At 52.5% G+C, this 25033-nt stretch overlaps 1 protein-coding gene across 2 annotated transcripts in view; it reads left to right on the forward strand.

The window, feature by feature from the left end:
- Positions 1-24968, forward strand: part of CRYBG2 (crystallin beta-gamma domain containing 2) — a 30226-nt gene extending 5258 nt beyond the window's left edge. For both annotated transcript variants that reach the window (XM_069578929.1, XM_069578928.1), the window contains exons 4-22: positions 5507-8150; positions 8501-8548; positions 8645-8757; positions 8940-9069; positions 13276-13415; positions 14196-14322; positions 14559-14594; positions 14942-15078; positions 15233-15359; positions 15615-15754; positions 15855-15981; positions 16241-16273; positions 16400-16512; positions 19888-20017; positions 21308-21447; positions 21826-21949; positions 23293-23451; positions 24532-24691; positions 24788-24968. In XM_069578929.1, coding sequence (XP_069435030.1) covers positions 5507-8150; positions 8501-8548; positions 8645-8757; positions 8940-9069; positions 13276-13415; positions 14196-14322; positions 14559-14594; positions 14942-15078; positions 15233-15359; positions 15615-15754; positions 15855-15981; positions 16241-16273; positions 16400-16512; positions 19888-20017; positions 21308-21447; positions 21826-21949; positions 23293-23451; positions 24532-24691; positions 24788-24876 — 4717 coding nt within the window. In that variant the 3' untranslated portion in view covers positions 24877-24968. The remainder of the gene's footprint in view (positions 1-5506; positions 8151-8500; positions 8549-8644; positions 8758-8939; positions 9070-13275; positions 13416-14195; positions 14323-14558; positions 14595-14941; positions 15079-15232; positions 15360-15614; positions 15755-15854; positions 15982-16240; positions 16274-16399; positions 16513-19887; positions 20018-21307; positions 21448-21825; positions 21950-23292; positions 23452-24531; positions 24692-24787) is intronic.
- The last annotated feature ends 65 nt before the right edge of the window (positions 24969-25033 follow it).

Below are 25033 nucleotides of genomic sequence, written 5' to 3' on the forward strand. Positions count from 1 at the left end.
CCCCACCTGGCCCTGTGTTGGTGAACAGGCGCTGAGGTTCCCAAGCCCTGGTTTTTTTTTTTTTTAACCTTTTTATTTTGTATTGCAGTATAGCCAATTAACAACGTTGTAATAGTTTCAGGTGGACAGCAAAGGGACTCGGCCATAGATATACATGTATCCATTCTCCCCAGACTCCCCTCCCACCCAGGCTGCCACATAACATTGCTAAGCCTTGGTTTTTCTTTTTTTAAAGCCTTGGTTTTTAATCTGTGGCTGCAGGGACCCCTGACTCTCCTGAATCTGCCTGGTGGGTTCAGAGAAAGGAGGATGGGTCCTGTAAAACTCACTGCCAACACGGTGAACTTGAGACCTCTCTAGAACCACTTGGAAGGGCACACCAGGCCTCAGACAGCGTTCTGAAAAGTTCCTACTGATGATGGTGGTGGTTGTCACCTATGGTTCCCTTTCTCAGCGTAATTCTATTTAATCCTCACAGCAGCCCCATGAAGTAGGGCTGATCCTGTTCTCCACCCTCTCACCCCAATGACAGAAGGGAAACTAAGGTTCAGACAGGTTTCATCACCTGCTCTAAGTCGACCAGAAAATGAAGGGGCAAGAATCTGAACCCAAATACCTGTGTTCCAGAGCTTCCCCGGTGGCTCAGCGGTTAAAAAACTCCACCTGCAATGCAGGAGACACAGGTTCAGTCCCTGGGTTGGGAAGATCCCCTGGAGAAGGGAATGGCAGCCACTCTAGTGTTCTTGCCTGGGAAATCCCATGGACAGCGGAGACCGGTGGGCTACAGTCTATGGGGTCATAAAGAGACAGACACGACTGAAGCAACTGAGCGTGCACGCCTGCACCCGTGTTCTAAACACCTCTCTCTCCTGCCTCTCACAGAGGCCTCAGAGGCCCCGTGCAGACGGCGGGGGGTGGCGGGGTGCTGAGTGTGGTTGCTGTACAGAGCTTTCTGTGACCTGTGATTTCTTTGTGACTACATGGGGGTGAAGTCTACTACCATCTGTGCGGGGACCCAGATTTGGAAGCACTGTGGCGGCAGAGGCAACACCAAGGATGCCCACGCCTCTGGGCCGGAGTCAGGATGATGATCCTGCGACAAGGAAGAGGGACCTGTGTGACCCAGGCTGGCTCAGGGACCTGCTCAGTGGGGAAGGTTGAATAAGAATCCCTGATTACGCACCCTCCTCCTATTTTTTTTTTTCCTTTTCCCTTCACTGAACAACTGATTCTTTCTTTTTAACCAACATCAATTTTCCATCACGGTAGGCAGAACTCTACCTTGAGAAAGCTTACAGTGATCCTAGAAGAGTCAGTTCAAAACAGATGAGCTAATGCAGGGTCTAAAGCAGATCCTGAAGGGTGGTGGGGGTGGGGGGCGGAGGAGGGCTACAGAGAGAGAGAGGGTGGGTGGAGGAGGCAGGCCTTGGCGAGGGGAAAGGAAGGGGCAGCAGGTTTGGCTGGGGGACTCCGTCTGCCACTCCCTGACTATTTTGGGCACGGGTGGATAATGACAGATTCGCAGGAGGCGAGGGCTCAGAGGGGAAGGAAGTGGAGCTCCAGGGGTGTCATTTCTTCTCTGTGCTCCCTTTCTGGGGCAGGCTTCCCTGGGCCAGGACTGGCAAATATGGGGAGGCGGGGGAGGCACGACGCAATCAGGGCCGGATATGTAAGACGTGTATGCATCCAGGTGTGGTTGTCTGTCCCAGTGAGGGTTAATTTCAAGGGGAGAAGGGCTGGAGACTGTGGCCTGACTGTGTGTGTGTGTACTGGGAACATGTGTGCACGTGTCGTTGTGCTTGTGGGTTCCTGCGTCTGTGTGACTTGTGTGTCTGCTGTGTCCCTGTGCGTGTGTCCCTGAGTACCTGTGTCTGACTCTGGTTCTGACTGTGTATGCCGGGGTAAGTGTCTGCGTGTGTTTGCGCCTGTGTGATTCTGTGCCCTGTTTGTTGGTGTGTGCCTGTGTGTGACACAGCATGTGCTTGTGGGCCTGTGGGCCGGTTTGGCCTAGTTTGGGGGTGACTCACAGGTAAGCGGGGAGAATCCAGGCCTTGTTGAGTTAGACAAGGTTCTTTCCCACACTCCCCCCCACCCCCTCCACAGCCCCTCCCTTTCCCAGCCCCACACAGCTGATCTGGAAGTCACAGGTGACCCGGCTGGTTCCGGGGCCTTGAAGAAGAGAGGGCTCTGGAAATGGGCATTTCTGCTGGCCTAGGAGAGGCCTCCTGGGGTTTTGAGGTGTGTTTTCAGAGGAAGGACAAAACAGGGTCAGGGGATCTATAGGCAGGCAAATTCCTGCTTAGTGTGAAGAACATTCTAGCCATCGTGACTATTCAGGGACGGAACAGGTCAGCTGTTAAATTGCGACCTCCCTGTCCCTAGAGGTATGCAGGCAGAAACAAATGACCACATGCTTGTGGAATGACTATCAGGGGTGTTGTCTGGGGGCTGGGTTCAGAGAGGCATAGAATTCTGATTATTGGGAGGTCACAGACGTATCTGATACGAATACCAGTGGCCTCCTCTTCCGAGGCTCTCCTGTGGCAAAAGCCTATGGAGGCCTTCCAAATGTGGTTCCTGTTTTTATGTCTAATTCTTTGACCCCTGAACTCCCGGAATACCACTTTCAAGAGAAATTGGCTTTGGATGAATCTAACCAGAACCTGGGGCTTCCCCAGGGGCTCAACAGTAAAGAATCCACCTGCAATTCAGGAGATGCAGGAGGCGTGGGTTTCATCCCTGGGTCAGAAAGATCCCCTGGAGGAGGAAACGGCAACTCACTCCAGTACTCTTGCCTGGGTAATTCCGCAGACAGAGGAGCCTGGTGGGCTGCAGTCCACAGGGTCCCACAAAGAGTGGGACACGACTGAATGACTGAGCACGCACGGGTGCAACCAGAACCTAGCACATCGCCTAACACGATGAACGGTGAATGAGTGAGTGAAGGAGTGAATACACGACTTAGAACCCAGGCTCTGCCCCTACTGTTGGTGCCATCACGGCTGGGGAATCTCAGCGAATGGTGGTTATTATCATTAGTACCAGCCAGGAAGACAGAGATTCTGTTGGAAGAAAAAGAGCTCCTTAGTGAGGACAGAGGAGAAGGCTGGGCCTTAGGGAAGGGCTACAATCAGGTGTCTGAGTGTGTGGCTGTCAGGAATTCGGGCCTGGGGAAAGAATTGGGCATCCCTTCCAGCCCCTCCCCTCCGTCATACACAAGACTTTCCTGGGGCCACCCAGAGCCCATCCTGGACCAGGCCACATGCTGTCAGAGTCACCAATGGTCCCCGAGTCAGGTCAGGCTTCCCTGGGCCTCAGCCCCATTCAGCTCTGTCCCTCATAAAACCTGAGTCACTTCTGGGGCCACAAGACAGGGTCAAAGTTCTGGGTTCCATCAGCCTCTCAGGAGGGAGGGAAATGGAGAAGAGGGGAGGGCAGTCGGGGGCATGGGTCCATTTCCGGCCTTAAGGGCCCCTATGATGGTCTGGGGGCTGCCTCACAGAGAGGAGGAGCTGCAGACAGGCCGGTACTGAGGCTGGCGCAGAACAGGCTCATCTCTTGGGTTCTTGAGGCCTGAGAATAGGATTGCCCTACTAGTGCAGCCTGGAAGTCAGAGAGGGGACTGCCCGGCCCCTTCCAGGACTGCTGTGCCTCCTTTAAAAGTAAACCCCCCAAAACACAGAGTCTTAGTTTACCAGATACATTAGGAAGTTTGATTTGGTGGTTCACCACTTAGGGTTAGATTCAACCCTTGTCTCTGCTACTGTGTGACTCTGGGCAAATTTCCTAATCTCTCTGAGTCTTTCCCCCCACCCACATCTGCAGAAGGGGAATGTGTGTTCATAATTTATAAATAATTTATTCTGTCTTAAAAAATTGAAGTATACTGGATTTAATATAGCAAAGTGATTCAACTATATGCTATTTTCCATTATAGGTTATTACAAGATATTGAATATAGTGCCCTGTGCAATATAGTAAATCCTTGCTGCTTATCTGTTTTATAAACAGTAGTTTGTATCTGTTAATCTCATACCCCTAATTTATGCCTCCCCCTCCCCTTTGGTAACCATAAGCTTGTTTTCAGTGTCTGTGAGACTATTTCTGTTTTGCCCATAGATTTTTTTTGGCTGTGTTGTGTGGCTTGCAGGATCTTAGTTCTGACCAGGGATTGAACCTGCACCCTCTGCAGTGTAAGCGCAAGTCCTAATCGCTGGGACCACTAGGCAATTCCCATGCATAAATTCATTTGTATCATTTTTTAGTTTCTACATGTAAGTGATATCATATTATGTTTGTCTTTCTCTGTCTGATTTACTTCTCTAAGTATGCTGCTGCTGCTGCTGCTGCTAAGTCGCTTCAGTCGTGTCCGACTCTGTGTGACCCCACAGACGGCAGCCCACCAGGCTCCTCTGTCCCTGGGATTCTCCAGGCAAGAACACTGGAGTGGGTTGCCATTTCCTTCTCCAATGCATGAAAGTGAAAAGGGAAAGTGAAGTCGCTCAGTCGTGTCCGACTCCTATCGACCCCATGGTACTCCCTAGGTCCATCCCTATTTTTGCAAATGGCGATATCTCACTCTTTTTTATGGCTGGATAATAGCCCACTGTGTTTATACACCACATCTTCTTAAACCATCGTCTATGGATGGACACTTTAGCTGCTTCCATGTCTCGACTATTGTAAAGAGTGCTGCTGTGAACATTTAAGTGTATGTATCTTTTTGAATTAGAGTTTGCATCCTTTCTGGATATCTATCCAAGAGTGGGATTGCTGGATGATATGGTACCTTGCTTTTTAGTTTTTTAAGAAAACTCCATACTGTTTGCCATAGTGAATAATTTATTCTTCATGGGGAAACATAGGAGTCAGCATTTTCGTTTATAAAGTGAGTTTTTATTCTTTCTCTCATACTGGATTCCGACAATAACCCTGTGAAGCACATACTCTTGTTATTCCAGTTTTCTGGCCGGGGGCCCTGAAACTTGCTGGGGGAAAAGTGGCTGCCCAAGGTCATCTTGCTGATGAGTGACAGGGATAGGGGGAACCCAGCTTTGCTTGAGGCCAAAGCTGTCTTTCCTCACCTTCCTTCATCAGGATTGGAAACAGGGTCAGAACATTGCTTGTCTAGTTTTCAGCTTTCCGGTTTTCTAATTTTTAGCTCCTAGAGGACTAGCCCCAGGGCTCCTTGGGCAGCGTCACAGCCCTGTCCACAGACCAGTGAGTCGGATCCACATGCCTCTTTTCTTCCTCTCTCTCCTTCTAGGCTTAGGCCTCAGCTTCACCCCTTGAAGGACCGTGGCATAGGAGAACGCCTGAAAGTAGGGAGAGGGGTGGGAGCTCTGAGGGTATCGTGCCCATTTTACTGATGAAGAAACAAAGGCCCTGAAACGCTGGTCTGAGGTTACTCAGTCTGACCTCTGCAGAGACAGCTATTCTACACTGCAGGAGCCACCCTGACCACTCCCCCTGACCCCATCTTTTTTCTTCCCGGCACCCTCTGCAGCGAGCTGGACCACAGCGAGCCAAGGACACCGCAGGACGCCTTGCCGGGGCCCAACATGGAGGAGGCCAGTGGGCCCCCGGCTGAGGCCAAGGCCCAAGTGGTGAGCACCACGTTGACATGGCGGCAGCAGCCCCCTGCCCAGGACGAGGTCAAACACCGTTTCCACAAGGTGTCCCTGGTGTCAGGGGCCCGGTTGGAAGCCCCCTCCAAGGAGACGTTTGAGTCCAGCTATCGTCGAGAGGAAGTCAATGGCTTTGCTGTCTGGGAGGAAGAGACCGTGAACCACCAGGGCCCCCGGGACGGGGCTGGCTCCAAGAGCTTCCAGAGCCACGGGCCCGTCTTTTCCAAGAAGTACATACTACCCCTCAAGGAAAAAAGGCCAGTGGGAAGACTGAAGGAGGCTGCGGAGCAGGGTGACGGCAGCCCCCAGCCCCCCAGGACCGAGCCGCCGAGCGCGGGAGCCACGGCCAGGACTGAGTTTTTGGTGCCAGCGCACGGGCCCCGGGAGCCGAGCCCCCACCCGGGTGTGAGTCTCGCCAGCGGCAGCTCCAGGAGCCTGGAGGAGCGGCGGGTGACGCGCACTGTGCGGACCACCGTGATGGTGGGAGGCCACGTGGACCGCCGGGTGACCAGCACCGTGATCAACTCCGTGGGGCCCTCACTCTTGGGTGAGGCCCTGCCAAGGGGCCGCAGTGTTTCCCGCGCGGTTCGGGCAGTGGTGGTGAACCCCCAGACCGAGGGCTCCCCCAGTCGCAGTCAAGCCCTGGAGCTGCTAAGTAGCCTTGTACCAGCTGAGCGGACCGCCCCCACCAGCCGGCTTCCCAAGCCCCTGGCTGCTGTGCCACGGAGTCCAGGTCTGGGCAGCACAGAAGGGTCAGCCCTTAGGCAGCTGCCTGAGACAAGGACGGCAGAGCCGAAGGACAGATCTGCTCCAGGCCCTGCGGGCTTCCTGGAGGAGGCTCACCCCACTCTGAGCCAGGAGGTCCCTGCAGCCCACCCAGACCAGGAACAGGACAGAGCCCTGGGTGCTGGGGTCCATGAGGTCCCAAGGGTGCAGAGACCTGCCAGCCCCACCCAGTCCCCTCTCCAGACCTCTCAGGGCCACACCCCAGTACCCTCCTCTCCCAGACTCCAGACCCGAACCCTCTCCCTGAGCCTAGTTCACCCCCCAGAGCAACCTGAAGCACCTACTCAGGCTCGGGCCCAGCTCACTCTCAATCCCCAGGGACCCCAGGCCCTGCCCTCCATCAAAAGAGAAGGGCTTTCAGATCCCCCTGCGGCCACCATCCTGCCCATGGTGAAGACTGAGGTTGTTATAGTCCCTGGACAATCTCTTGCTCCATCCTCTATGAGATGGAAGGCCATCAACAGCCCGGGAGGTCTTTCTGCTCCATCCTCCCCAAAGAATAAGGTTGTTCAGGACTCTGAAAAAGTCCCTGTTGTTCCCCTTATCCAGAAAGAGATAGTACAGGGCCCTGGGGTTCCTGCTGACTCATCTCCCAACCAGAAAGAGGTAGTGCAGGGTCCGAGTGTTCCTGCTGCCTCAGCCCCCAAACCAACCAAGGTTGCCCAGGGCCCAGAAGTCAGCCCGATCAGCCAGAAAGAGGTCGTCTGGAGTATGGCAGGCAGCCCTGTCCCTCCCCTCCCCAAGGAAGAGGCTGCTCAAGGCCTGACAATTCCTGCCGTCCCATCCCCCAAACAGGAAAAGGTTGTCCAGGGGTCTGAAGAAAGCATCGTCTCATCTCCCACCCAAAAAGAAGCTGTCCAGGACCCTGGTGCTTCTAATGTTCCATCTTCCACCCAGAAAGTAGCTGTCCAGGCCCCAGCCACTCTCATCGCTCCCTCCTCCTCAGTGGGCAGGATATCCTCTGGTCCAGGAGGTCCCCCAGCCCCGGTGATGATGGGAGCAGAGACCAGCCGGGAGTCCCAGCTTGTCCCTGAAGCCACCAAGGGCAAGACGTTCCTGGAGCCATCAAGGGAGGAGGAGGAGGTGGCCCTGACCGCTGACCTGGAGATTTTCCTGGATACCCTGCGGAGCATGGAGCCTCCTGAGATCCTGCGCACTCACCGGCTACCTCGAGCCCCCCGCTCCTCCTACCTGGCCATGTACGCCACCCTGCCTGCCATCGAGGAGGACCAGCCTGGGCCGTGCGTGCTGGGACCCAGCCCCCAGGAGGTGCCCACCCTGGAAGTAAAGAAGGAAGAGAAGGCACAGGAGGAGGAGGAAGAAGAGCCAGAGAACCCCTACCTGAGTGACGATGAAAAGCTCCAGCGCAGGCAGGAGAGAGCCAGGCCGGGCCCCCCCAGGGACCCCTCCCCTGCCCGGCCTGCCCAGGTCTCTTGCTCTCCTCTGGAGATGATGAAGAAGCATGTAGCAGGTGCCAAGGGCCCCCACCCAGAACCTGGGCCAGAGTGGCAGGCAGGCAGCCGGCCCACTTCCCGTCTTGGAGGCAGCCTCCTCTTTGGGGGTCTGATGCCTGCCCTGAAGGAGGCCCCCACCTTGGAACCACTGGGCACAAAACTATCCGCTCTGCAGCCCCATGGGGCACCGGGGCTCAAGAAGGGTCCAGGACAGCTGCCCCTGCTCTACAGTGAAAGGCCGCCTTCACAAAAGCCGGCACGTGCCCGGCCCCCGGAGGGGTGGGTGAGTGAGGCCTTAGGCGGGCAACGGAGGAGGGCCTGGCCTCATCTAGGCCAGGGTTTGGATCCTGTGAGGACCGGGATCCTGGGAGGCAGTCTCCCGATCCGAGCAGCAGGCTGTTTGCACTGAGGATTCCTAAGGGCTTGATAAAATCTCAGAAGCTGGGGAAGGGGGCAGTTCCGGGGACAGAGTGATGAAGCCCTGGGGGCTGGGAGCAAGCGTAGCATTCTCTATGGGCCAGCTCTTTGCGGGTTGGAGGCCTGCAGGGAGGATATGGGATTCCTAGAGTGGCAGGTTAAGAGAGGCAATAAAGAGGCAACCCCATAAAGACGTATCACGGCTCTCCATTCCAGAACCCAGCACTGAAGACCCAGGGCAAGCTGAACACGAGGCCTGGAAAGGTAGGGGGCGCTGGGGTTGGGGGGCAAATGGGTGGAAGAACAGGAGGTGGGGGTTCCAGGGACGGGCCCTAAGGACCCCTCTGGGCCTTCTTGCAGATTGTCCTCTTCTCAGAGCCTGGCTGCCAAGGCAGCCGCAAGGAGGTCTGGGAAGATACTGATGATGCTTCCGGCTGGGCCCATGTGGCCTCCGTACGGGTGGTCCGAGGCTGGTGAGTGCGGAGCTCCCGGCGGGCTCTGGCATGTGAACCTCGGGGATGTGAGGACAGTGAGAAGTGCCCACTGAGGGCAGAAGCCCCCCATAGCTACCCAGAGACCCTGCCTTGCGGGGACATCCTCCCCACGTATCTCCCACCCAACTCCATTCGGTGACCCTAGGTCTCTGTGCCCACAGCTGGGTGCTGCACGAACAGCCAGCATTCCAGGGCCGGAAGCTGGTCCTGCCTCAAGGGGATACAGAACTTGGAGCCCCAGGATCAGCATGGAGTACCCAAGGCATTGGCTCCCTGAGGAGGGTCGTCCGGGTGAGTGGCTGGGTGTGGGGGACCAGATGTCGCCTCATCTACCCTAAGTCCCAGGCCTTGAGGAGGAAGACAGGGACACCTAGAGCTGGGATTTCTAGGAGAGATCACAGGCTTGGAGCCTGAAGAGGGTTTATACCTGTATAGAGTCCTGACTGTGGAGCCAACTGGAGAGGAAAGGGATTCTGCGGGATGCTCAGCCTGGCTTGGGGAGGCCGAGGCCAAGCCGCACTAGCTCCAGCTGGAGCCTGGGGAAGGATGGAGTTAGAGCAACATAAATGGGTGGGGCTGGCTGTGGGCACTCACCACCCATCCAGGGCCCAGGTGTTCAGGCCCGCAGCCAGAGCTGAGGTGCCGCGCATAGACCCACGCGCACACAGACGCTTCCCTGGTGGCTCAATGCTAAGGAATCTGCCTGCCAATGCAGGAGACAGGGGTTTGGTCCCTGGGTCAGGAAGATCCCTTAGAGAAGGAAGTGGCAACCCACTCCAGTGTTCTTGCCTGGGAAATCCCATGGACAGAGGAACCTGGCCAGCTATAGTCCATGGGGTTGCAGAGACCACAGGGACTAAACAACAACAGCGTGGTCGGAAAGGACACAATGTTATATTTCATATCTCTAAGGTGGGGAAATACCATTTTCAGAACACAGGTTTATAAATCACTAAAATTAAGCGGACAAAACCATCTTGGACACCAGAGAGACCCAGAAAAGAAAACAGAAATCTAAAATCAGGACGTTTTGGGATTTTTTTTTTTTTCTCTTCTTTTTTAATGGAAGGACAAAATAACTCTTGAGTCCAGAGCTGTTGCAATCCTCCTGGTAAGAGAGGAAGAGAATCTTATGTTAACTAGGGCAGTGGCCCAGCCATGCAAAAGAGGGGACAAGAATTTTCAAACCCTCTCTAGAAACACACAAATGTTTGCAGACAATTTATTGTGAGCTTCTCACAATAAATTCATCTTCATGTGGGAGGTAATTTAGGTACAAAAGAGAACCAAGGGCTTTGAAGTCTGGCGGACTTGGGTTCCTTTGATTCAGTGAGCATTGATTAGGTGCCTACTGTGTTCCAGGCACTGGGATGTGCTTTGCAACAGTGAACAAAAACTGCACAGCTCTGTTCTTGGCCCTGCCACTTACAGGCCGGGTGCCCTCAGGCAGCCCACTTAACCTCACTGAGTCTGACTTTCCTAGTCTGGGAATGCCGTAACACTTCCCACTGGGAAGACCAAATGAGAAGGGGTAGGACAGGACCTTAGCATATGTCTTACACTCAGTAGATGTTTCATAAACATTTTAAAAAATACTTATTTATTTACTTCCTCAGCTATGCTGGGTCTTAGTTGCAGCATCTGGGGTCTAGTTCTCTGACCAGGGATCAAACCTGGGCCCCCTGTATTGGGAGCTCAGCATCTTAGCCACTGGATGACTGGAGAAGTCCCTGTTTCATAAACATTTGATGAAGAAGCGAGTGAATGAAAATGATCCTGATGAAGAAGAAACACCCAGAAATGCAGAAAGGATCTGTAGCTTCCTGAGATGCAGAGCAGGTGGAGGCCAGTTTCACTTCAGTTCAGTTCAGTCACTCAGTCGTGTCCGACTCTCTGTGACCCCATGGACTGCAGCACGCCAGGCCTCCCTGTCCATCACCAGCTCCCGGAGCTTACTCAAACTCATGTCCATTGAGTCGGTGATGCCATCCAACCATCTCATCCTCTGTCGTCCCCTTCTCCTCCCACCTTCAATCTTTCCCAGCATCAGGGTCTTTTCCAAGGAGTCAGTTCTTTGCATCAGGTGGCCAAAGTAGTGGAGTTTCAGCTTAAGCATCAGTCCTTCCAGTTTAGGAAGGGGTAGAAATTGGTAATGGCACCCCACTCCAGTACTCTTGCCTGGAAAATCCCATGGATGGAGGAGCCTGGTGGGCTGCAGTCCACTGGGTCGCAAAGAGTTGGACACAACTGAGTGACTTCACTTTGACTTTTCACTTTCATGCATTGGAGAAGGAAGTGGCAACCCACTCCAGTGTTCTTGCCTGGAGAATCCCAGGGACAGGGGAGCCTGGTGGGCTGTCTATGGGGTCGCACAGGGTCAGACACAACTGAAGCAACTTAGCAGCAGCAGCAGCAGCAGAAATTGGTATAGAGTTGGAATTGTATACAAAGAAGGATCAAATTCAGATCTCCAGAAATGGCTGTCCATCCTGCCCATCCCTCCACCAGGCTGGAAATGAGGTTCCCAGAGGCAGGGCAAAGGGCATGGTACTTGGCAGGCTCCTTCTGAGAACTTTGGTCTTAGGTCCCAAAGGGCCAGCGAGAGAGGGACCAGCGAGGGCTTTGGACTCAGGCTTATCTGGCTGACATTGCAGAGAACACCCCAGTTGTTTCTGGCTTCTGGGGAGAAGCCCCTGGCAGCCCCAGCTGAACAGACTTGGGGAAGGCAGGTGTGGACGGGGGTAGTCTCTGAAGGGTGATGGGTGGTTTTGTTTTTATCTTTTGACTATGCCACACGGCATATGGGATCTTAGTTTCCTGACCAGGGATTGAACCCATGCTCCCCTGAATTGGCAACGGAGTCTTAACCACTTGCTGTTGTTCAGTCGCTAAGTCATGTCCGACTCTTTGTGACCCCATGGACTGCAGCATGCCGGTTTTCCCTGTCTTTCACTATCTCTCACAGTTTGCTCAAACTCACGTCCACCGAGTCGGTGATGGCATCCAACAATCTCCTCTGTCGTCCCTTCTCCTCCTGCCTTCAACCTTTCCCAGCATCAGGGTCTTTTCCAATGAGTTGGCTCTTCACATCAGGTGGCCAAAGTATTGGAGCTTCAGCTTCAGCATTAGTGCTTCCAATGAATATTCAGGGTTTATTTCCTTTAGGAATGAGTGGTTGGATCTCCTTGCTGTCCAAGGGACTCTCTAGAGTCTTCTCCAGCACCACAATTCAAAAGCATCAATTATTTGCCCCTCATCTTCTTTATTGTCCAATTCTCACATCCATACATGACTCTGGAAAAACCATAGCTTTGACTCTATGGACTTTTGTCAGCAAAGTGATATCTCTGCTTTTTAATATGCTGTCTAGGTTTGTCATAGCTTTCCTTCCAAGGAGCAAACGTCTTTCCATTTCATGGCTACAGTCACCATTCACAGTGATTTGGGAGCCCAAGAAAATAAAGTCGGTCACTACTTCCACTTTTTCCCCATCTATTTGCCATGAACTGATGGGACCAGATGCCATGATCTTAGTTTTCTGAATGGTGAGTTTTAAGCCAGCTTTTTCACTCTCCTCTTTCGCCCTCATCAAGAGGCTCTTTAGTTCCTCTTCACTTTCTGCCATTAGCGTGGTATCATCTGCACAGATGAGGTTATTGATATTTCTCCCAGCAATCTTGATTCCAGTCTGTGCTTCATCCAGCCTGGCATTTTGCATGATGTACTCTGCATTTAAGTTAAACAAGCAGGGTGACAATACACAGCCTTGTCACACTCCTTTCCCAATTTTGAATCAGTTAGTTGTTCCCTGTCTGGTTCTAACTGTTGCTTCTTGACCTGCATACAGATTTCTCAGAAGGCAGGTCAGGTGGTCTGGTCCCATCTCTTCAAGAATTTTCCAAAGTTTGTTGTGATCCACACACTCAAAGGCTTTAGCATAGTCAATGAAGCAGAAGTAGATGCTTTCCTGGAATTTCCTTGCTTTCTCTATGACCAACGAATGTTGGCAGTTTGATCTATTTTTCCTCTGCCTTTTCTAAATGCAGCTTGTACATCTGGAAGTTCTTGGTTCACATACTGCTGAAGCCTAGCTTGAAGGATTTTGAGCATAATCTTGCTAGCATGTGAAAGTGAGTGCAATTGTACAGTAATTTAAACATTCTTTGGCATTGTCCTTCTTTGGGATTGGAATGAAAACTAACCTTTTTCAGTCCTGTGGTCATTTCTGAGTTTTCCAAATTTGCTGGCATATTGAGTGCAGCACTTTAACAGCATCATCTTTTAGGATTTGAAATAGCTCAGCTGGCATTCCATCACCTCCACTAGCTTTGTTCATGGTAATACTTCCTAAGGTCCACTTGACTTCACAGTCTCGGGTGTCTAGCTCTAGCTGAGTGACCACACCATCGTGGTCATTGGGGCCATTACGACTCCCTCTTCCAGGGAGGTCCAAGGTGCTGTTTTACACTTCATTTTCCCACCCCTCTCCTTCTGCAGGACTACATTACCCCAGAGATCAGTCTGTACTCTGAGGAGGGCCTCAAAGGGGAGCAAGTGAAGCTGACTGAGGCCTTGGAGGACCCCCAGGGCCTGGAGAGGCCCCTGCAAGTGGCATCTGCCACTGTTTCCGCAGGACTGTGAGTCTGGGCTTTCTGGAAGCCCTTCATTTAACACTCACTCTGCTGGGTGCTGGGGACACAGAGGTGACAGGACATGGTTCCTGCCTGCGAGAAGTGCTCAGCCTACTGGCGGGGCCAGGCAAGCAAGCAGACAGTAGCAATCCGGAGTTCCAGGATGGAGGAGCACGGGGCTGCAGGAGCAAAGAACAGCACCAAACCAGCCCAGGTCAGAGAAGCCTTCCTGGAGGAGGAGACTCCTCAGCTGGGATGAATTGGCTCCGTGAAAGCAGGGGCTTCATACGTTTTGTTCACTACTGTGTCCCTGATGCCTGAAGCAGGAACTGGCATGGGGTAGATGGCCCTGAATATCTGTTAACTGAATGAATGGGGGGAAAAAAAGAGTATACTAGCACCTACAAAGGCCCAGAGGTGAGAGATCTAAGCTTTGAAAGTTCAGTCTGGCCAGAGAAAGCAGCACAATTGGGGAGATGGGAGGCCCAGGAGGAAAGCCTCTTTGTGCAGCTGGGCTGTATTATGAGGCTAATGGAGAATTTTAAGCAGGTATGGGTGCTAGAAAGAACTCTTAGCCTCTGTGTGCAATTAGAGAGGGTCAGGTCAGAAGAGAGATCAATGGACTGGCTGCTGCAGGAGATGATGGGGGCCTGAAATGTTCTCCAGAGTTCCCTTGATCAGGGCTTCTCCCCCCAAACTCAATTCTTCCCTCTGCACCTTCCACCCCATCCACTAATCTGTATTCCTGGGAGTCTAGGGTGCAGCTACTTCTCTGCCTTCTTCCAGGTGGCTTCTATACCCCAAACCCTTCTTTGAAGATACTCCCTGCATTCTGGAGCCTGGAGAGTACCCCACCTCAGAGGCCTGGGGAGCATCAGACCCCAGCATGGGCTCCCTGAAGCCCATGAGATTGGTAAGGAGTAGGTGGGCCCAGTAGCCTTGCCCTGCAGTCTGGAAGAAGAGGCAGGGCCTGGGAACTCCTACTGGGAATAGGATTCGAGGAGAGGGAGGATTTGATCCTAAGGGAAGGGGGTAGGACATGGGATTGGCCATTTTTAAGGGTCTCAGGAACAAGTGAACCCAAAGTCATCAGCCCCAGTCTGTCTCTCCCCACCTCTGGGCTGGGGTCTCACTCTGTCTTCTCTGCAGGGCTGCCCAAGTGTGGAGAGGCCAGGGGAGCCCAAGGTAAGAGCCTGGGCTTCAGGGTCAAAGCGGGCCTTTGGGTAGGGGGTGTGTATGTGTGTGTATGCACCATGGCCTGGACTAGAAGATGGAGAGGAGGGCGCTGGGGCCAGAGGCTAGGTCTGGGGGCAGGTGGTGGTGGTGATGGTGGAAGCCGACTGATTGATTGGGAACCTGCTTTTGATGTAGAAGGACCAAGTCACAGGTCAGAGAAGAGAAAGGAGTCAGGGGAGGGCATGGGGCTCAAGCGAGGGACTGGGAGGGCTTAGCTCTGGGCTGATGCTGGCGAGAGTCATCCGGGGATGGCTGGGTGGGTCTGGTCCAACCCCACGCTGCCCCTTCCCCCACAGGCTGTGGTGTATGAGGCCCCAGGGTTTCAGGGCCGGAGCTGGGAAGTGAACAGAGACATCTACAACCTGCAGCAGCCAGAGGATAGCCAGAGCCCCAGCTTGGCCTCTGTGGGGTCCCTGCGAGTTCTCGGGGGCTGGTGAGGACTCAGGACCCCTCCTTCTACCTCATCCTCCCCACTGGCCTCTACCCTCCAGGGTGGGGATGACCTGGGCTGCCTGGGGGTGGGGGCAGCTACTTCACAATCCGTGGGCTTCCTGTGACTCCCTGCTCATCTGTCTCCCCCTGCTCAGCTGGGTGGGCTACGAGAAGGAGGGTTTCCGGGGTCACCAGTATCTGCTGGAAGAGGGAGAATACGCTGATTGGTCACGCTGGGGAGGCTATAACGAGGTGTTGACCTCCCTGCGGGTCATCCGAACGGTAAGCAAGAGCAATTGGGACATTCAGCGGGTACCCTCTGTTGAGAGAATTTGTGCCTCCTCTCCTTGTTCTCCAGGGTAGTGGAAGTCTTCCTGGAGTCTAGCCTCTCTCCCTCCTGCTGCCCTTCCCCAGCCCACCCTGATCACCTCACCCCAAAGTCCTTTAGTGGGATGCGTCCTAGGGGTCTGGGCACTCCCAGGGGTTTCCTTCTGTCCGTCCGTGAGCCGGGAGCAATCGACTGTCCCTCGGGCCTAGGACTTCGGGGATCCAGCCGTGGTGCTGTTTGAGGCCATGGACTTCGAGGGGCCGGGCGTGGAGGTGAGCGAGGCATTGCCAGACGTGGAGCTGGCGGGACACGGCCCCAGAACACAGGCCATCCACGTGCTCAGCGGCGTGTGAGTGACTAGGGGGCTCCGGGGAGCTGGGCGGGCCGGGGGCGGCTCCAGCAGAGGCGTCGGCTCCGCCCCGCTGACCCGCACCCCGCCCTTCCTGCAGGTGGGTGGCGTATCAGGAGGTGGGTTTCTCCGGGGAGCAGTACGTGCTGGAGAAGGGCGTGTACCGCAACTGCGACGACTGGGGCTCGGGCAACAGCGCCCTCGCCTCGCTGCAGCCGGTCCTTCAGGTGCGTGGCGGCCGCAGGAGCCGGGCCTCTTGGTGGGGAGGGGTCTGGGGTCTGGGCTGTGCCCGCTTCAGTGGAGGCGGGACTAGAAGGAGCAGGCCTGGAGCTCCTGGGGGCGGGGTCTCCTGAAAGGGGGCGGAGTCAACACAGACTCCAGACTCCGCGCGAACTGCGAAAAGGGTCTGGAATATTGACACCAGAGGCGTTGAGGCTAGGGGCTAGTACTCTCGTTGAATCTCAAAACTTTGGTCCCTTCCTTCAGGTCGGGGAGCACAATCTGCACTTTATCTCAAAGGTAAGGAGGTGGTTGGGGCCTCTGTCTCCTCACCCTCATTTAAAATCTCTCCGTCTCTTCCCCATTCTCTCCCCCTCAACTCCATCACCCTCCTTCACTCTCACCTCTTCCCGTCTCTGCTGCCAGATTCAGCTTTTCTCCGGCCCCGACTTCCTGGGTGACCACATCTCTTTTGAAGATGACCAGAGGTCTCTGCCCACCGCCTTCCAGCCCCAGTCTTGCCGAGTCCACGGCGGCAGGTGAGGACGTGGGAAAGGGGAGACTGGGCCTGTGGGCGCCTGCCCTGGAGCGCTTAGCTCAGCTTGGAAATCGAGGCTGCAGTTAGGTTTTTGTTTGAAATGACTTCCTTCCTTTGGCTTCCTTGGGGTAAGCTCTTCTGCCCCGAGAATCATGCAATCTTAAAAGAAACAAAGCAAAATAAAGTTTTAATAGCAAATGTAAACATTGTAGACAGTATAAAGAACTTCAGTTTTCATTCACCGCTCTGCCTTTTTTTTTTTTTTGGTAGAATATTTTAAATCCCCAACCCAACATAAAATTTCACAGGTAAATAATTCAGTATATATCTCTAACAAGAAAGGACACACGGCCTCAAGTTATTATCACATATGATAAAATGAGGAGTAATTTATTATTACCTAATACCCAGTCCATGTTCAAATTCCTCCCGTTATCTCAAAAAATGCCTTTGTGAAATTCGTTTGTTTTTCTTAGAATCCAGACAGGGTCCACACATCACATTTGGTCCATTTGATCTCTAATGTATAGCAGTCCCCTCCCCTTCTTTTTGTCTGATACCATTCATTCGTTTAAAGAAACCCAATAATTTGCCCTGTAAGTTTCCCATCTTCTGTGTTGTAGATGATTGCTTCCTTTTAAGCTTGTTCCTCTGTGCCCCATATTTCCTGTAAACAGGTAGTTTACCTCCAGAGGCTTGCTGAGATTCAGGGTGTTGTGTTTCTTTGTCAAGAATATTATATACCTGGTACATGTACTTCCCACTGCACCACATCAGGATGCACGTGTCTCGTTGTCCCTTTTTAAATGATATTAAGATCCCTACATTATAAGATTCCTCAGTGACCTTTATTTAATGATATCTAGTATCCATCGCTAGGAGTCGGATACGACTGAGCGACTTCACTTTCACTTTTCACTTTCATGCATTGAAGGAGGAAATGGCAACCCACTCTAGTGTTTTTGCCTGGAGAATCCCACGGATGGGGGAGCCTGGTGGGCTGCATGTCGCACAGAGTCGGACACGACTGAAGCGACTTAGCAGCAGCAGCAGCAGCAGCAGTATCCATTGATGATAATTGCCTAGACTCATTATTTCTTTAGAGGTTACAAAATGATTTTCTAGGTTTTGTTATTCATTCTACATATGTTAGCTGGAATACTTCTATAAAGAAGAACTTTCCCTTTTTAACTATTTATTTACCTGAAATACTTTCTGCAAAAAAGGCAGTTTGATCCTTTCCCAAGAGTCAGTGTTTGCCCCTTTCTCTTTATCAATTTTCAGAATAATGTTTGAATCAGTGCCCTAGCAACCACCAAAGCTGACCAATGAAGATTTTTTAAAAAGTATTGTTATGGACTCATGGGTTTTTATGTATATGAAAGGCTCCGGTCCTCTGGAGTCACTATTCTTTTGTGTACTCAAATTACTTCACCTTTGGCAAATGGACGCCCCTCCGGATTGCTTCCTGGGTACTTTTAAAAAATGTGTATGTTTATTTTTTACTGCATCGGGTCTTTGTTGCACTGCCAGGGCTTCTCTCTGTGGCAGGTGGGCTGCCCTAAAGCATGAGGGATTTTAGTTCCCGCACCAGGGCTTCAACCCGAGTCTTCTGCATTGAAAAGTAGATTCTTAATCATTGAACCATCAGGGAAGTCCCTTTCCTGGGTACTTTTGATATGATCCCAATAGTTTTTTTTTTTTTAATAACTTCCTGTTTTTTCTGGTACAATAAGATGTTCCTGGATCATTTTGTATATATTTTTTGCCTCTAACCTGGAGTCACTTCCCAAAGAATCCTGGTTGCTTTTAATGGATAATGCTCTTTGAAGACCAAAAATTTGCATGCTACGTGTTTGAAAATTGTAATACTGATTCTACTACTGATAATACTGCTACTCACAGTAAAACCCAGTGAATGCTGTTTGAGGTTTCTCTGTTGTTCTTTTTGTCCTCAATACATTCACCTACATCCCATTAGGTATGTTCATTTCAAAATATTGTGTTGTTTACTTTTTTCTGTGCGGTTATGCCACCAACCTGATATATAATTAGGTTCATTTACATTGTTAACTTTAATTTTAGGAATACTTCTCATTTTTATTTAATCCTAGTTTTTAGTTACTGAAAATATTTATTGTGTTCCTGTCTTAGTTTGAGCTAGCAACAAAGTACTCTGGGTGGTTTAACAACAGGAATTTGTTTTCTCACAGATCTGGAGGCTGGGAAGTCCAAGATCATGCTGTTGGTTGATTTGGTTCCCTGGTGAGGGCTCTCTTCTTGGCTGGCAGATGGCTGCCTTCTTGCTGTGTCCCCAGGGATCTCTTCCTCTGGTGGGATCTTAGTTTCCCAATCAAAGATTGAACCCAGGCCCTTGGCAGTGAAAGCTTGGATCCTAACCATTGGACTGCCAGGGAATTCCCTTCTTTCTCTTCTTATAAAGACACTAATCCCATGATAAGGGCTCCACCTTTATGATCTCATCTAAACCTGATTACCTCCCAAAGGCCATCACATTGGAGGTGAGGGCTTCAACCTATGAATTCCGGGGAGATACACATTCAGTCCATAAGAGTTCCAAAGTTAAGACTTAAAAAACAAGTTACAGCTTAGCTCATGCTACTTTTTCCTCTCCCACCCTCATTTTTTAAAACATTTGTTCACTCATTTGTTTTTTTTTTTAAAGATATAAGCAAATATACACTATATATAAATTTGCATATACCTGTAGAAACCAAATATATTTTGTTTTCCTCCTTCTCCATTTTTTTTCACAGTAGGAAGCATATTGCAACCTGATAAATATACCAAAGACTACTGAATTGTATTCTTTAAAAAAGTGAATTTTATCTCAATTTTTTAAACAGGAAGCATACCATCAACACTGTTATGCACCTGTTTTTTAAGACTGTTTGGAGGTCACTTTATATCCCTCTGAAAGCTCGTCCTCATTCTTGTTGACTGCTGTGTTACACTCCAGATTCGTGCTTCCGGTCCTCAGTTGATGGACATTTGGCTGCTGCCACTCTGCCACTGCAAACAATGTGTAGTCACTAGCCTTGTGTATGTGTTGTTTCGTGAAGGGTGTCCTTGGAACAGATTCTGAGAAATAGGCTTGCTGAGTAACTGTGCACGGAGTTTGGCGTGACTGCCAGATTTCTCCTGAAGGGCAGTGTGATTCCATTCAGTTCTGTCTTAAGTCTGACTTCAGTTCGTGCTGCTGCAGCGCCTGGTCATCCTTGGCCTCCCCTGGCCTGGGGGACCCCCATCAAGGTTGCATTCAGTCTGCTATATCTCAGGGGGGCCGTGCAGGCCAAGGGCAGGGTGGGCTCAAATACCTACTCATATCCCCCTATTCTTCCCCTTCCTTCACCAGCTGGATCCTGTTTGATGAGACGAACTTTGAGGGTGAGCAGTACATTCTGTCTGAGGGCGAGTTCCCTACTCTCACAGCCATGGGCTGCCTGGCCTCCACAGTTCTGGGCTCTCTCCGGAAGGTGCCCCTGGTGAGTGCCCCTGTCCAGTTCCAGGCACCCCTGAGGCAGAGGTGAGCCTGCCTCTTCCTACTGCTGAGTGAGCTGTCGGGCTTAAATCCAGCCTTCCTCAGAACGACCACAGGTCCTCTTGACCCCAGCGCTTCAAAGCCAGGTCAGCCTACCAGGGATTTATTGAGTCCCTGCTGATTTAAATCCTGGGGACCCTGAAATAAATCAGACACAGCCCTGCCTTCAAGGAACCCAGAAAGATTACAGCACAGAGTGGTGTGTCCTGAAACCAGGGTGGGCCAGGGCCAGGAGGGGCTGGTGCTCAGGGGGTGGGCTGGGGGCATGGGCGACCACTGAGGTGGTCGTTCTGGGTAGGGGGGAGTGAAGCAGGAAGATGGCTCTGTTGCATGGGCAGAGATGAGTGGCCAGGGGAAGGGCAGGGCTGCTGCGACAGAGAACCAGGACAGATCATGATGTCCTAGACCAGACACAAGCAGAGAGAAATGACACTGGTCCTATTAAGGACCTGGGGTCTGTAGGACTTGGCGGCGGACAGGGGACCAGTGGGAGCAGCTCAAGCAGAACGGCTGGCCCTGACTTTACCACGCTCCAGGCGGGGCTAAAAGGCTTCCGGTGCTCTAGGACGCCCCATCCTCACCACAATCCTAGGAGCCGTACAACTATTATCTTCTGCCTTTTTCCCATGTGAAAACTGAGGCACAGAGAGGTCATGCAGCTTGCTGCAGGTCACACAGCTGGTGACTGGCAGAGCCAGGTTCTCCCCAAGGCAGCCTGGCTCTGGAGTCCATGCTCTTTGCAACTCCACGCCGGGCTCTGAAAACATACCCGGTTCTGGAGCCTGGCTGTAAGGACCTTAAGCAAGTGGTTTCCTCCTTCCAGCCTCAGTTTGCCTCTAAGTGGGGATAATCATGGCACCTACGTCTAGGGCTGTGAAGTTCTGATGAGATCAAGAAAAGCTCTTAGCACAGAATCTGGCGAATCGGTCAGCCCTGAATACTTGTGAACTGATGTTATAATGACCAGGGTTATTATTCTTACTCTTCTTAGAAGTGCCATTTACCAGGGAGGCGGTATTAAGGCAGGGGGTGCCCATCCAGCCCAGGCTGCGTCTGACGATGTGGGCGCCCCCAGCTGGCAGTGTCTAGGAGTCAGGGGCCCTGTGGGGTGCAGCTCAGGAGGAAGAAAGCCTGAAATACTGACCTAGGAGTCACGCGTCTGGAACTGGGGGGAGGGGTGCTGAGGGCGGGGCTCTTGTGGCCTCACCCTTTCTCTGTGTCCCCTGGCCCACAGCACTTTTCCGAGCCGTCCATTTTCCTGTATGGACTGGAGTGCTTCGAGGGGAAGGAGATTGAGCTCAGCGGGGAGGTGCGGAGTCTGCAGGCTGAGGGCTTCAACAGTCACGTGCTGTCTGTGCGGATCAAGGGGGGCGTGTGAGTGTGTCAAAGGGAGGTGGGGGGCTACTAGTGCGGGAGGGGGAGATTGGGGGTCTCTGGATCTTTCCCCACTTTCCTTCTACTCCGTCCAAGCCAGGAGGGAGCGGGGAGGGAGAGCAGGCTGAGAAGACTCACTGGACCTCAGGGCTTGGGCCCCAGCCTGGAGGGGCCTCTCCAGGACCCTACTCTGCCCTACAAACCCCAGGGCTCCTTTCCCGCCTCCCTCTCCACCCGCTCCTGTGGCCCAAACCCCAGGCAGAGGAGTCCCAGCCTGTAGGAAGGGGAGCTGGAGACCGTCCTGACGGCCGTGCCTCCTCTCCTTCCTGTCTGTCTGTCTGTCTTCTTCGCTGTGTCTCTGGCGCTCGCTGGGTCCAGCTGGGTGCTTTGCGAGCACAGTGACTTCCGAGGCCGCCAGTGGCTGGTGGGCAGCTGTGAGATCACCAACTGGCTGACATACAGCGGGACCCAGCGGGTGGGCTCCCTCTACCCCATCAAGCAGGTGGGTAGCATGGCGGGTTGAGCGTATCTGGGTCACCCCATCTGTCTGTGTGTCTGCCTGTCTGTGTGCATCCCACGTTTCCCAAATTCGGTGTTTATGTACTTTGGTCCTAATTTTTGTCTTACTGTGATTCCTCTTGAACCGTTATCTCTTTAATATTTTCCTCTAAATCAACTCACTTTTTTCTTTTTTAACTTTATCCTTATCCTAAGGTATAATGTCCATAAGATCGTGGGTTTGATATGTGTGTGTGTGATTTTTCCTTAATAGACACTGATAAACACATTGCCATTACTTTTTAAACAAGAAGGCTTATTATCCACATAAGCCTGAAAATTATCTCATGTACCACCCATTAGCGAGCACGCCTCACTTTGCAACGCCATGTCTGTACCTGTGTTTCTCTGTGTCTGTGAATGCACGTCTGGACCTGTGTCTCATTTATGTGCAATGAGAGTGTGTGTGTGGAGGCCTGGCCACAGGGTGTGTGTGTGCAATGTCATTTGTATGCGTGTGTCCTCTGGCGGCGATCTGTGGCAGCCCTGTACGTCTGTGAGAGTGTGTTTGTGACTGCGTGTGGCTGTACTTGTGACACTGTTGAAAGCATGTGTCTTCGTGTGAGGACACCTGTACGGTCCCTCGTAGACCATCACTGCTAGAAGAAATCTTGGAGATTATCTCCAGCCCTCACATTGTACAGAAATAAAGGCCCAGAGAAGTGGACAAGGCTTTGCTCTACCATCTTTGCGGGCAGTTTACCTCTGTGGCCCTCAGTTTTCCTCATCTATAAACTGGGGCTGATATGTCCGATCGACCTGTTGTGAGAGCTGAATAATGCTGTGTGGCCCTCAGAGCAGTATGTGATGTCAGCAGACATTGGCTGTGACCGCGGTTATTACTGTCGCCACCACCCAAGACCCCTGGCTGATTTGTGCCCAAGCCAGTGTCCGCCCTGCCGTGGTTCCTCTCCAAACTTTTAGCCAACCGGAGTGCCTGTTGTGAAGTCAGCAGGGAGAGCAAAGAGTGCGTGTACCGGCTTTCATGTGTCCATGTGTCTGTGTCTGCTGTCCTGTGCAGCCACATGGATCTGGGCTGTATCTGCCAGTGTGTCTGTGTGCATCTCTACAGATGTACAGCTGTGTGGGTATGTGCTGTGAGTGTGCCCTCGGCATATGTGTGAGAAAGAAGGGGTGACTTAGAAGCAGGGTCCAGGTCGGTTTGGGGCAGGAGGGAGAGCCTGGGAGCTTGGGTTATTAGAGGGTCCAGAGTTGAGGGCACTGGGGGCCCAAGGGGGAGCATCCCTGCCCAGACAGCCCTGACTCTCGACTCCCCCCACTCACCAGCGCCGGGCTTATTTCCGCCTCTGGAATGCGGCACTGGGGGGATTCCTGACCGTGCCGGACCACGTGGAAGACATGAAGGCGGGCCGCGTGGTGGTCTCTGAGCCCCGAGCTGGAGGCAGCAACATCTGGTTCTACGAGGATGGGCTACTGAAGAACCAGGTACTGGTTTAGGGGCTGGGACAGCGACATCAGGGCCCTCAGACCCTCACAAGCCCACCTTCAGGAGTCCCAGCCTGTGCTCAGTCGGAAACAGGAGCCAGTCTTGGGCCAGAGAGGCAGAGAGATACAGACACCGGGACCCTGGGGAGCTGGAGAAAGTAGGCTGTGTACCCTTGGGCAATTCAGGCTCTTCCCTGGGCCTCTGTCTCATCTGCAAAACAAAGGGGCTGGACCAGAGGCTTCTAAGGGACCTCCCAGCTCTGATAACCTGTGACAGATCTGGGTCCTATTATTAATGACAGATTTGGGAATTCTCTGGTGGTCCAGTGCTTAGGACTTGGGGCTTTTACTGCCAGGCACCCGGGCTTGAACCTGGTTGGGAAATCAGATCCCACAAGTCATGAGGCATGGCCAAAAGGAAATGATAGATTCATTGAGCAAATCTTTCCTGAACACCCGCCATGTGTTTGGCCCTCCTGAAGCTTGCTTCCTAGTGGGGAGAGAAAGAAACGGCTTCAATGAGTCCTAGGTGTTGAAAAGTGCATGGAAAAATACATGAAGAAAGGAAAATAGGGAATACCAGTATCTCTGACAAGGGGAGCCCTCCCTGAGAAAGTGGCAGTGGAGGGGACACCCTGCAGATGTCTTCCTTGTGAACACCATGATGTCTTCACGTGAACATTGCATGGAATCCCTAGAGGGCACTAGAGGGCAGGTCCTATTATACTTCCCATTTTATAGGTAAGGAAACCAGAGCAGAGTTTAGTAACTGGCTGAAAATCACATAGCCAGTAAGTATGTGGATGTTTGCTGCTAAAGCCTGTGTTTCAAGAGGCAGTCATGGAAGTCTTCCTGGAGGAGTTCATATTTTCCCAGCTCTTCGATGGTTTCTCACATTGAACCAGAACCCTTTCAACAACCATCCCCCCAGGAAAACAGAGCTCAGAAAGATCAAGACGTTTGCCCAGAGTCACAGTCCACGAGAGCCAGAAATTCAAAGCTGGGTGTATCAAAGTTGTCTTAGGTTTGGCAGAGTCCCTGGGGGAGGGCCGGTGCCTGACGATCTCCTGGGGGCCTCAGGTGGCCCCCACCATGAGCCTGCAGGTGATAGGCCCCCCCAGCACAGGCTCCAAGGTGGTGCTGTGGGCTGAGAGCCGCCTGCCCCGCCAGACATGGAGCATCAGTGAGTCGGGCCACATCTGCAGCCAGATGTTTGAAGGTCGGATCCTAGATGTGAAGGGTAAGTTGGGCATGTGTGTGGGAGAAGGCCCCTGAGGGCAGTGGAGTCCCCAGCTCTTTCTGACCATCTCCCCATCTCTTACCCCATCCCCTGCAGGCGGCCGGGGCTACGATCGGGACCACGCAGTACTGTGGGAGCTGGCCAAGGACAGGGCGTCCCAGATCTGGACTGTCCATGTGCTTTGAAACCTCCCTGCCACCCCCCAGCCCTGGAGGCTCTCCCTGGGATGACATGTTTTTATAGGGTTTTTTGTTGTAACATAAACTGTTTTATACTATGTTCCCAGGTATCCTTGACACTGCACCTTGATATTTGGGGTGGGGGGCGGGAGTGAGGTTTTAT

Source organism: Ovis canadensis, chromosome 2 (genome assembly GCF_042477335.2).
Source record: "Ovis canadensis isolate MfBH-ARS-UI-01 breed Bighorn chromosome 2, ARS-UI_OviCan_v2, whole genome shotgun sequence".
In the NCBI taxonomy this organism is placed as follows: domain Eukaryota; kingdom Metazoa; phylum Chordata; class Mammalia; order Artiodactyla; family Bovidae; genus Ovis; species Ovis canadensis.